The sequence below is a fragment of the Egretta garzetta genome, unplaced genomic scaffold, assembly GCF_000687185.1.
Source record: "Egretta garzetta isolate BGI_Z169 unplaced genomic scaffold, ASM68718v1 scaffold101, whole genome shotgun sequence".
NCBI classification, from domain to species: Eukaryota; Metazoa; Chordata; class Aves; order Pelecaniformes; family Ardeidae; genus Egretta; species Egretta garzetta.
Window position 1 is genome coordinate 2,170,266 of NW_009258666.1, and position 11,665 is coordinate 2,181,930.

At 41.5% G+C, this 11,665-nt stretch overlaps 1 protein-coding gene across 1 annotated transcript in view; it reads left to right on the top strand.

The window, feature by feature from the left end:
• Window positions 1–10,344, top strand: part of PTP4A2 (protein tyrosine phosphatase 4A2) — a 13,445-nt gene extending 3,101 nt beyond the window's left edge. The window contains exons 4-6 of the mRNA XM_009648535.2: window positions 4,455–4,585; window positions 6,610–6,684; window positions 7,810–10,344. Of these exons, the coding sequence (XP_009646830.1) occupies window positions 4,455–4,585; window positions 6,610–6,684; window positions 7,810–7,918 (315 nt within the window). The 3' untranslated portion in view covers window positions 7,919–10,344. The remainder of the gene's footprint in view (window positions 1–4,454; window positions 4,586–6,609; window positions 6,685–7,809) is intronic.
• Window positions 10,345–11,665: the final 1,321 nt, after the last annotated feature.

Consider the following 11,665-nt stretch of genomic DNA (forward strand, 5'->3'; position numbering starts at 1 on the left):
TGTCTATCGTCTAGTACTGCTTGGTGTTTTAGGGGAGGTTTTTTTAATAGGTGTGTGCTCATACTAAGCTTGCAGGCAGTATTTTTCCAGGCAATACTTCTGAATTATTACAGTGTGTCAGATACAATCAGTTTCTTTTACTGGAGTGAGTAATACTCCCTTGTGAGGCCAGAAATTGCATCTTACCTTCTTGGTGCAGGTAGTCAGTCTTCTATTGCCTCTTGATTTTTACGGCTTGGTTGAAGGAAAACTTGTGCAGTTTTCCATTAGGAGAAAAACTTGTATCCTGGCATATCTGTGAAAACTCCACGTACAGGTCAGTCAGGTTTCTTGGCTCCTGGCCCTAGTAAGCATTTACTCCAGTTCCAGGCAGCCACGTGTGCCTCGGTGTTGTTGGAAAAACCAGTTGCTACAGGGCTACTAGTGCTCCTAGGGCTGTGCTCTGGAATAGCATTTTTGTTCACTCTAGAGCTGCCTTGGACTTGAGCATGACAGTATTTTTGGGCACGCTGCTGTGAAACCTCTAGCTGCAATACTTCCAAGGTTGCCAGAGACTGGAAAGATTAAACTTCTGGTGTGGAAGCCCTCAGAGCCCTGATTTATACTGGGGCTTAGAGTATTTCTGTGTTCCTGTGCCAGAGCACATATCTGAGTTCTTCCTCGAAGACTTAGGACAGTTTTGCAGGTGTCCAGCTCTGCCAGGGTAGCTGCCCTGTGAGGCCAGCTGACCTTGGCTCCAGCAGCTGTGAGCGAAATCCATCTTCCTCGGTCCATGGCTGCGGCCACCGGGGCAGCTGCAGGACCTGAGGAGTGCTCTGTGCTCTGGAGCCTGCGCTTCCGAAATAGTTCGGGGATTTTGCTTCTCAAAAAAACTTTAAAAGCTTGGTGTTGGCTATGTTTGAACTGAAAGCAGTTTTTTGAGGAAGCTTTTCTAAAAACTGGAAATGCTGTTTCCGCCAGCTCTGCTAAGCACTGTTCTGTTGGAGAGCCTTTCACTTTGAGTAACACACGTGAGAGTCTTGTGTCTGTATGCATCTGCCTCAGCTAACAAGCCTCTCTGCATTAGGTCCGTACCAGTTCTTCTTAGTATCCTGCTGCTGCAGGAGGCAAAACAGGAGAGAGCATAAATCCACCAGGCATCTGTTAAGGGTAACGGAAAGCAGGTGGTGACGGGGAAGGTTTGCTGCTAATGTCATCACTGATCCTGCTGATCCCAGTCATGAGGTTGTCTTAGCAAAACGCTATTGCAATACAGTAAATTACTATTTGAGGGAAGTTTAACAAGTCACTGACACGACCACCTCCTGCATAGCTTTTCCTTTCTATGAATGCGTGCTTTTTCAAAGCAGAGTCGCGTTGCTGTTCAGCAATGATATTGAATTACCATCTGGCTGAGAAAATAACACGTCACTGTTTAAAGCTAATATTTGCTTGCAAAAACAACATTAAGATTAAAAACTGAGAGAGATTAGTGTCTATTTTAAAACTGTTGAGGTCAAAAGCTTAGTGAAACCCCTGAAAATGAGAGCATTTTAGCAAAGCCTGCTCTCATGCCGTGATACAGGATCATGTACTGGCAAGATGGGTAGAATGTGGCAGCTAGAGAGCTGCTTTGGCAGATGGCATAGTGAGAAAGTAGGGAATTAGATGTTCCATGTTTGAAGTAGTACTATTGCATGCGCATGTTTATCAACAGAGATTAAATCCAGGAGACAGGAGGAGGCAGGGATGGATTTAGTTTCTGTGGGCTTCTGCAGTTCTGACAGTTACGTTCATGTGTAAGGTCTTGTAACAGAAATGCTACATCGGAAAAATTGGTAGGCTTTTTTCTGCAAGTGTTTTTGCACCAGCTGGCAACCAAGGAGGCTGTGATAGTTTTGTTCATCTTCAGGATCTAAGATACGTTTCGTTGTTCTGCTTCTGTCGGTCCTTCATTTACTGTTCATCCCCGGATCAGACTGTCTTTCCACTCTGTGCCCTGCAGAATGGCCACCACCTGAATGCTGGCAGGTGGTCGGGAGTGCCCGTGTTGGAGATGTGGCTTCGTTGCCATCTGATATTTACTGCATTGCTGTGGGCTCTGGTATTGAAGGTGGGAAAGTTCCATGCTGCGGTCCCATCCTACGCAGATGCAGGCAGTTCTGGGAGTCTTTTGCTGCTGTAACTTCAGTGCGAGTTGCACATGGGTTTTGAAGAAAGGCGTCTTTGTCACTTCTAAGTCCTGTTACTGCGTCGTGGCCATCTCAGTTCTGCATTGCCAATCCTGCAGTCGTTGCTGAGTGACAAACCCAGAGCCGTTCTGCTGAGTAAGGCTGCTCCAGATAAAGGGTAAATGAGAATAACCCTTTCTTGCCTATCATCCTTCCCAGCTACTGCAGGGTGGCATGGAAGAGCTGTATTTTCTGTTTATGAAATCTCAGTGCCTCATCCTGGTTATTAACGACCGTGTGGAGCTTAGCAATTTTTCTATCCTGTCTGACAGGAATTTGGAGGTGATCCTGGCAGAACTCATAATCAGGAAAATAACTGCAAAACTTTGCTGCAGTTACTCTAGTCCCAGAAGTAGTCTGGTTCCTCATTCTGGGCAGTGTCCCATGCAGCAGTGTTTTATCGGTGCTAATTTAATGTCAGTGGTGTGCCATTCCTGGGAAGGTGATGATCGGTGGGGAGATGATGGTTGTCATTAATTCAGGCCAATGCAAGAGTTGTCTGGATATGATGGTTAACGTGTGAGCTAAAGCAATGTAGTAACCTCCTGTATTTGATCTGAAGGAAAGGATTTAATTTAATCCAAAACTAGGACACGGAACTGACATGTAAATCCTGTTCTTTGCAAGGCAGTTTCAAATGAAAGCATCTTGCAATGGGTAATGCCTCTTTTGGCAGCCTGTACATCTCTTCCTGGGATGGCGGGTGACACTAGGCCTGAAATAATATAGCAAGCAGCATGTGATTGAGTGGAAAAATCTCATAAAAGCCTTTTATTAGAAAGAACAAGTTTTACTTGAGGATCTTCTTTCTATAGTCTTTTATTTTGCTCTGTTGTCCCAGATATTTTTAATTTCCCATTTGCTTTAAAAAAAGTTCTCTGCACTCTTCAGGTGTATCTTTCTGAATTAGTCGCACAGAAAGTTATTTTCAGTAACTTAAAAGCTTTTTGGTTTTGTAGTTCTGGGATGCAGATTTCCGCCTTGCAGCTTTTTATAAGGTGCTCTTGGGCTGAGGTCTGTGCTAAGCTGTACTTGCTCTTCGGGAAATATTAGGGTAGCAAAATGAGAAGTCTGGCAGATTTTTACCTTCGGTTGTACTTGTTCAGAGTTTCTGCGTGCTTCTTTCAGGCTTCAGAGAATATTACTTCATGTTAACCTGTTCTCAAGATACTACACAAAAGGCTTGTTTCTAGCCAACGAGGGAAGAAGAGGCTTCCTTTCAAAGCAATTTCCCTACCATTTTGAGAGGTGGTTGAATAATATGAAACTCTGCTATGAGCCTCTGCTGTAAAATACATTGCACTCGTCTGATGAAAAGTGCTAAATCACTACTGAGTATTATTTTTTCCCTTGCATCTAGGAGTGCTCTTTCTACAGCGCTCCCTATGTCTGAGAAGATTATAAAGCATGTGATGTTGTGCTTGGTCTTGAAGTATAGGACACATAGTACTCCACTTAGCACAAGTTCCAGGAGAGAGCTGTGACCTTGAGAAAATGGGAAGCTTCTCACGTGTAATTTTGATGTACAGCCATGTTGATTGTATTAACTGTGGCCTAGGTAGTGTAAATGTTTGCTACCCCTTTAATAGGCAGAAATGTAATTGTAAATGCTGATCAGTTGTGGACTTGCCTTTGCCTAAGTGCTGCTCTTTTTTGCTTGCGAATGTTGTTTTTTTTGACTTGGAAATACCCAGGTAATTAAAACTGTCTTGCTGATCAGATGCGTGGCAGCTGGACAAGCTGATCCATTTGGGTTGGTACAAAGTACCTTCTCCTCTGCTGCTCCCCATGAATTGTTACGAAGTACCTTCTCCTCTGTTACAGGGTCTGCAGTACAAGTAGCATTTTAAAAGGTTGACACAACCACAGGCAAAAGTCTACAGAGTTCTCATTTTTCAAATGTTTATTTGAAATGTCTATTGATTTTTACATATTTTTAATAAAATGAGATATCAAGGGCAGCTATTTTTCTAAAAATTCTATACTACAAAGGAGTTAGTGTAGAGTTTTATTGAAATTTTATTGAAAAGTGCAATTAAATGGTTGTTAGACATTTAGTGTTGCATTATGATATTGACTTGCAAACTTCTGTGCAACCAGAAAAATAGATCACAGCACTGTACGTGTAATACTCGCTTCTTGCTGAATCAAATATTTTTCTTCTCCCAGTTACGGTTACCTTGCTGTTGATTATAGACTGAAATCCGTATAGCTAACATCCTTTTTTTCTTTTTCCTTTCAAAGGACTGGCCATTTGATGATGGAGCACCACCCCCGAATCAGATAGTTGATGACTGGCTAAACCTGTTGAAAACCAAATTTCGCGAAGAGCCTGGATGCTGTGTCGCTGTTCACTGTGTTGCAGGGTTGGGAAGGTTCGTGTTCTGCTGTCTTGTTTTTATCCTGGACTTAAAGTTAGTTGATTTGTTTGGGCGGTAGGTCATGGAAGGTGTTAAATGCCAATTTCTCTGTTTTCTTCCAAATAACACTTCAAAGCAGCAGCAGGTTTGTATCATTAAAGGAAGAGAGACTTATTGCAGCTTAAAAATCTTCAGTAGTTTCACAACTCTGATCCAGGAGAAGAGGAAAGACGTGGAGAGGTTGTTCAGAACACTTCTGTCAGTCACGAGCGACACAAGCAGTTAGAGATGCTATTAATTTGAAAGTCTATGTCTTTCTGCCTAAACAATAAAATCTCTTGGTGCTTCTTGACAAATGCAATATACACGTATAGTACAATTTCTAAGGCTGTACAGTTGGTTTCTTTAATTTCCTCCTGTTTGCAACTGGTATACTATTAAGCATGTGGTAATAAAAAAAGCATTTAGAAAAAGTGGTTCAATTACCTTCTTAGTCTAAAGTGGCTTCACTTCAGTGGTAAGGAAAGTTAGGCTTGTGTTTCTTGCTCACACACAGACTGATGTTTCTCTCCTCACCACTCACAATATAACTTCCTTCTTTGGGAAGAACTTCCTTTCAAGGTGAAATAAATAAAAAAAAGACTGATTTGGGAAAGCGAAATGCTTTTGTGTTCCCAAATGTAATCTCCGAATGTATCCCCTATGGGCTAGGAGGAAATGAAGCTTCAGTGTTGGTATTCTTACAATGACCATGGGACCATTAATATTTAAGGATGTGAATGAGTGGGCAAGAAAGGTGGATTAAAGTAGTCGAGTAAGTACAGAGTTGGAGTGTGTCAAGTTCCTAAATTTCCCCCTCCAGAGAAGGAGAAATGGGGGAAATGAAGAGGTAGGGGGAGAAATGGCCACTATTTAAAGACACAGGAGCCAAAACCCCAAGGCAATTAACATTTGTTTATCCATTTCTGCTCTATTTTTATCTGAGGAACATCTTCAGGAAGGTGGCCACGTGTAACTCAAGTGATTTTAAACTCTCCTGTTTCTTGCGTAATACCAGGCCAAAGGGTACATGAAGCTTCCTATCTTCTGTGTGTCACAAACTCGTGTTGTGTGTCTGTTCCTTAGAGACTGACCTTTTTGCTGTTCTCAGACTGCTTCTGGCAGAGGAAAAAGCAAGAGCTTTACAGATTCTGCTTTACTCTGGAAAACTGTCTACCTGTAGTAGGGAATTGAACTTCAATTATAGTAAAAAGAGACAGCTGTTTTTTAAAGTGACTTTTGAGGTTTCAGATTGTTTGTTTTGGAAAGTGAATAATTTTGTTTATGCAGGTGCAGCATGGCAGTGATAGTGAGAGTTGTTTCTCCATAACTATGTTTTTGTTTAGCCATGACTAGCACCTGTTTAGTCCTTTACTGCTCAGCCCTCGGAGGTTCAGTGGGGTGGACATCAGTCAGTCCAGGAGAAAGTCAGTGTATACTGCGATTTCAGCTTGTTTGAAAAGCCAGCTCTTGTACACTTAACTGATTTTCAAAATGTGGACCCCAAAGTAGAAAGTTTTACTCTTATCATCCCTGGAAAGCCCAGTTCCATTAAGGAACTCTGGAAAGCCCAGTTCCATTAAGTGCTCTTCATTAAAAAACCCCCAAAATCTGGATAGTCAGCTGTTCAGTGCTTCATAGATTCGCGTACAGCTAAATCTACAATGTCATAAGAAGCAAACTGCATGCAAAGAGGTGTTACACGCTTGTTTTAGTGAAGTAGAAAATCAGGTTATAGTGAAATGAAAAAGTGTAGAATTATTGTTTCATGCCCCAAACACTAAGGAGCTATTGATTTTTATTTTTGTGTGTGTGTTGGAAACAGAGCTGTCTAGTAAAAGAAATTTTACATTAGGTACTCAGCAGGCAAATGTCTTTCTGTAGATAATGCTTAAAGAGAAAATACTTAAGCTATTTGTTTATAGATTAATTTGATGCATTTTGAAGGGTTCAATATATTGCTTCTCCAGATCTTCCTTAAATATTGATTTCCCTTTTAGGGCTCCTGTACTGGTTGCACTTGCTCTCATTGAATGTGGAATGAAGTACGAAGACGCAGTTCAGTTCATAAGGCAGTAAGTTAAACTTCCCCATTCTCAAGAAATAGCTCAGTTTATGTTGTATTTGAACAGCATGTGTCATCAGCAAACTCTGTTAGATTTCTCATTTGGTTTTGGGCAGCTATATCCTGACAATTACAGGCATGACTTTGACATTAGTGCTGAGAGTTGTGCCCTTTCCTCTGATTAGAGATGGGGCTTTTTTTGTTGTTGTTGATGGGGTTTTTTGTTTAAGCCTGGGCTTATATGTTAAGCCATCAACCTAAGACTCAAAGATTTTGAACTTGGGGAGAAAAAGTGTCTAGGCTGGGGCGGTAAAAATCGTGGCTGAATTGGACATGGACTAATTGCTCCTTATTAAAAAAAGAAGAAAATTCTAGTGAGGTTGGGCCCCCAAGCAGAATTTCTACAGCAAGTAGGTGAGCAGCAGCACTCCTACAGGTGGTGTGGGTGAGTGTGTTATCCACCCAGGAGATGTGAGAAACCACCTGTCTGGAAAATAACAGAACTGGTAAAGGATGAGACTGCAGAGATCTGTTGGTTTAGTGATAACATCAGATCTTGAAATGAAGCCCAGCAGGTAAGGTTATGTTGAATGAGCTTTGCCAAAAAAGCAGTTCAGCCTTTTATGGATTCCCAGGGTCTTTGGTTATCTTTGTAAACTGTATTGATGTCAACAGATTTTTTTTCTGAATTTCTCCTTTCTTAAATTCCTTTTTTCTATTCCTGAGTACGGTACCTTGCCTACTGAGAAGCTCTTTTCTGAGAACCTCTTACATATTTGTATCTGAATGTCATGGTCTTTATTTACTAGCTAATATAATAAGCAGCACATGCATCTGCAAGGAAAGGGTGACCTTGATGTTGTTCAGTGACTGCTGCTGGCGATGGAAATAAACTCTCCCAATCCAAGAAAATATGCTGAAATTCACTAACTGGATTTTGGTTTTAATATTGGCATGTAGGTGACTGGCCTGGTTTATCTTTCCTCAAAGTGTCAGTGGATTCGGAACCAAGCCAAAATGTTCTTTTGTAGATACAGAAAAGCTTTGCAATGAGGACTAATCTGCTTTAGAATGTATATGGTGGTTGAAGCGGTACTTTTTCCATTGATATTAGTCTTCATTCTCTTTGTTTTAGGAAAAGGAGGGGAGCTTTCAATTCCAAACAGCTGCTTTACCTTGAGAAATACCGGCCTAAGATGCGATTACGCTTCAAAGATGCCAACGGTCACTGCTGTGTTCAATAAAAAAAAAAAGTCTCAAACGAAGGCAGAAGTTAGCATGGCTGTTTTTTGGACTCTTGGCACCTGGAAATGTGAATCTGGAATCAAACTACATCATCAAATTAGTGGTGGAGTCAGTGCTCCTCAACCTCTGTCCTAATGGTGGTGATGATTGAAAAAAATAAAAATAAAAAAAAAAAAATTAAGAGAAACATTTCAGTGAAGGATTGTTTTCTCCTTAAGCTGCAGTTTGAACATCTGCAAGGAGAAAATCAGTTTCTGAACCTTCTGTATTTTTAACTTTTTAAGAAAAGAAATAAAGTAAATTTTATGTCTAAGGAAAACCAGCAGAGCATTGGCTTGTGCAGAAACTATTTTCTTGATTTTGAGGAAAGCACCCCACAGTTAGGGCCTGATACATTAATTCCTATGGGACTCTTTTAAATAGAGTTGGCTTTTTTTTTGTTTGTTTGTTTTTTAACCTTGCTGGGACCTGGCAGAGAGATGTGAGGAAGAGCCTGTGTTGCTGTATGGGAGCAGTCTGACACCCTTAAGCCCACCTTGGGCATATTCTAGAGATTTGGTGATGTCTGTTGTATGTCTACCTGGTGTTCAGACTCTGCAGGTGTGAAAAGAACTTCCTGGTGGGCTTTAACAGAAGACTCACTGCCTAATATCTTTGCTGAATCTGCTAAAGGCCTTTCCTGGTTGGTGGGAGATTGTGCTTTTAACTGCGTGAGAGAGTGTGTGTGTGTGTGTGTGCCAGTCTTATTTTTCCAAAGAATTTGGCTGAAATGTTAATTGTCTCTCTGCTAGATAGAAAATCTATCCTGGCAGAAGACTGATGTTCAAAAGTGTCCTAGGTGAGCAAGGGGCAGTTCAGACAAGGACTTAAAATTAATTTATCTGTCATAAGGAAGATGAAAAGGCTTTTTGCTGCTGTCCAGATTCTCTGCCTCACTGAACACAGTAAATCAGGATCTGGGGGGAGGGTCTCATTTGTATTGTATGTGAGGTAAAGGTGGTGCGCGCACAGAAATGCGGTCCATGAATAAATGCCTGGTATGGGTATTTTCCCAGACTAGCCCTCATGTACAGTTCAGTTTAACCACTGATTGCCTTGTTATTTTTTTATTAGGTTCTTGTGGAGGGAGAATCTCTAGTTACACACCAACATGCCTATCACGTATTCACCGCTGGCAGACCGTAAATATGCTCATTTGTGGAGTGTGGACTGGCTCCACGTTCTCTTTGTAGGGCCGTTGGTGGTGGTAGTGAATTAATCAAGACAAGTCACTTTACAGCCCCTAAAAAGCAGTTTCAGCCAGGCTACTTCTACCAAACACATGTTAACGTAGTGCCCTGCCCCGGTAGTGACCTCATGTGCTTTCAACTTGACGTTATGTCTGTAATATTCAGCCTCGAAGGCTTTGAATACAGGTTTAGGGTCACACTCTCCTGTGATCTTTTGCTGTGGAGCACCAAAGGCTTTTGTTGGTCTGTGCCTGTAGTAGGTGCGGGCTGGTACCCATCTTGTACCGATACCTCAGCCGCTGGCCATGGGAGCTGCCTTCCCAGGATTTCTTCCTGTTCTAGACTTCTGGTTTTAGTCTGCTGCTTAACTGCGCCAACGTTTTCAGAACACAAGTAACGGACTTTTAGAATTCTATTCCTGGAAGGGATTTATAAATTTAAGCAAAAAATAACGGTACTTGTCAAGCCCTTCGCTTTACAGATATGCCAAGAGACCTCTTTGAAGGTCCATGGCTAGAAAACACCGCGCTCCATGAAACTCGGTCTGTACCCTGACTCAAGCTGTATTGTTGTACTGAGTTCCTTCCTCCCTTCAAGATGTGTAACGTTTCTGATTTCTTTAATAGATAAAGGAGACGCGAAAGTGTTTGTGATGTCAATGCCTACATTAGGGAAATAACGTATCTGGTAATGATTTGAGTCCATATGGAAGGTAGATGATTCTGAAATTGCCTAATCCTGGCCTTTACCTTCCCCTCACAAACTAGAAGCCTAATGTTCTAACTGTTTCTGCAAATTAAAATCGATGTCTTCAGTAAAATGAAATACTGGTAGTTAAAGCCGATTTGACAAATGATGGAAGTCAGATTGGAGGGGAAGGTGTTGAGCTGGATTAGAAACCAAACCCCGAGCCCTTCTGAAGAACAATAGAGGGAAAAAAAAAATTTTACATGCTATATGTATAACTTTGCATTCTTCCCCCTAGTTTTACTCCGAGTTATAATGTACTAATTGTCATATACTATGACTCTGCAGCCTTAATTGAGGAAAAATAGTGAAAATTGCAGACTGTCATCCAGCGTAGATGCAGATGGGGGGGGTGTAATTGTGACCGATGTCCAGTAGGCACAATACGTGGTTCAGCACTTGAACGTAGTGCAATAAAGTTCTTGCAGTAAAATGTCTTCCCTCTGGCTCTTGATGAATTTATTGCAGCTCGTTAATGTTAAATGTTCTTCTTTAATTTGATTCATAAAGGCCTTTGGAGAAGTTTGTCCATGCCCCTTGTGTTAGTAGTGACGGCCGGGTACTACATGGCTTGGATTTGCCGGTGACTTGTAGCTGTTGGGAAAGGCTGCTCTGCCTTTGAGAAGAGGGAGCGGTGCTGCAGACAGGAACCCGCTTTCTTACAAATGAGCTGTTTAAAAACCTGTAAACTTCCCTTAAAAAAATCCAGAGCACCCCCCCAAACCAAACAGCAGCTCTGAACTTTCCCAGGAACTGTCAAAAATCTGTTGCAAAACTTTCTCTTGTGCCCCGGACAAGAGTAGAGCCCGTGCCACCTGGCGGAGCGTGAATGGAGTTATTGTTTTGGGGTAACATGAGGGAATTTCTGGAGTCCTGGATCCCTTCCTTGGAGGAGTCTGTTCCCCTTCCTTGGTAGTGGAATGCCACTGCGTTGATTTGTGGAATTTATTTAAATAATCCTACTAAGGTGCTATTTTCTGGGCTTCACAGATAACAATCCAATCAGCTTTGCTTTGCTGCCATCAAAGAAATATGTTACTTGCCAATCGGTATCATGTTTCTAATATTTATCAGATTTTTCCCACTAGTGTACTAGAACAAATTTTTAGTCCCTGTTGGCAGCGAGATAATAAACCACTTTGACTGCGAGACTGGCAGCAGTAACTGTGAAGTTCCATCTCCTCTTTCTGTGAGGATGCCTTTGTATATGTGGGTTTTTTTTTTTCACCACGCTCTTGCTTTGTTTGTTTTTCAAAGTTTCTACCTTTTTGGTTTCCGTGCCCAAAAGTGAGATCTCTTGCTAATCAAAGGCTACTCAGTATATTAAAAAAAAAAACAAACCCAACAAACCATGCACTTAATTGGAACCGAGATATTCCTGTATGATCTGAGTTACTTGTTTCTCCTGTTAATTTTTTTTCACTAACATCTAGACAGCTTCAGATACTGATACTTGAACTGCAGATAACACTTAATCGCATGCATATTTATATCACTTAAGACGCTACTTCTAGAGCAATTAAGAATGATAAGCAGAGCGGAGTGACTGCGCGGGGAAAGAAGCGGCAGGAATCGTGGTTTGCTCTTCTATAATGGTGTATGTTCTTTTAACTAAAAAATCCTAAATCATTGAACTTGGCCTTAACACTTGCAAATCAATTCTGGAGAGCTTTTTAAGTAGGTGTTTCTTGGGGGAGGGGAAGAATGGCTTTTGGTCAGTAAACAGATCTGAAGTGAAACGCTAAGGTTCCTATCAAACTTGCTTTTTCT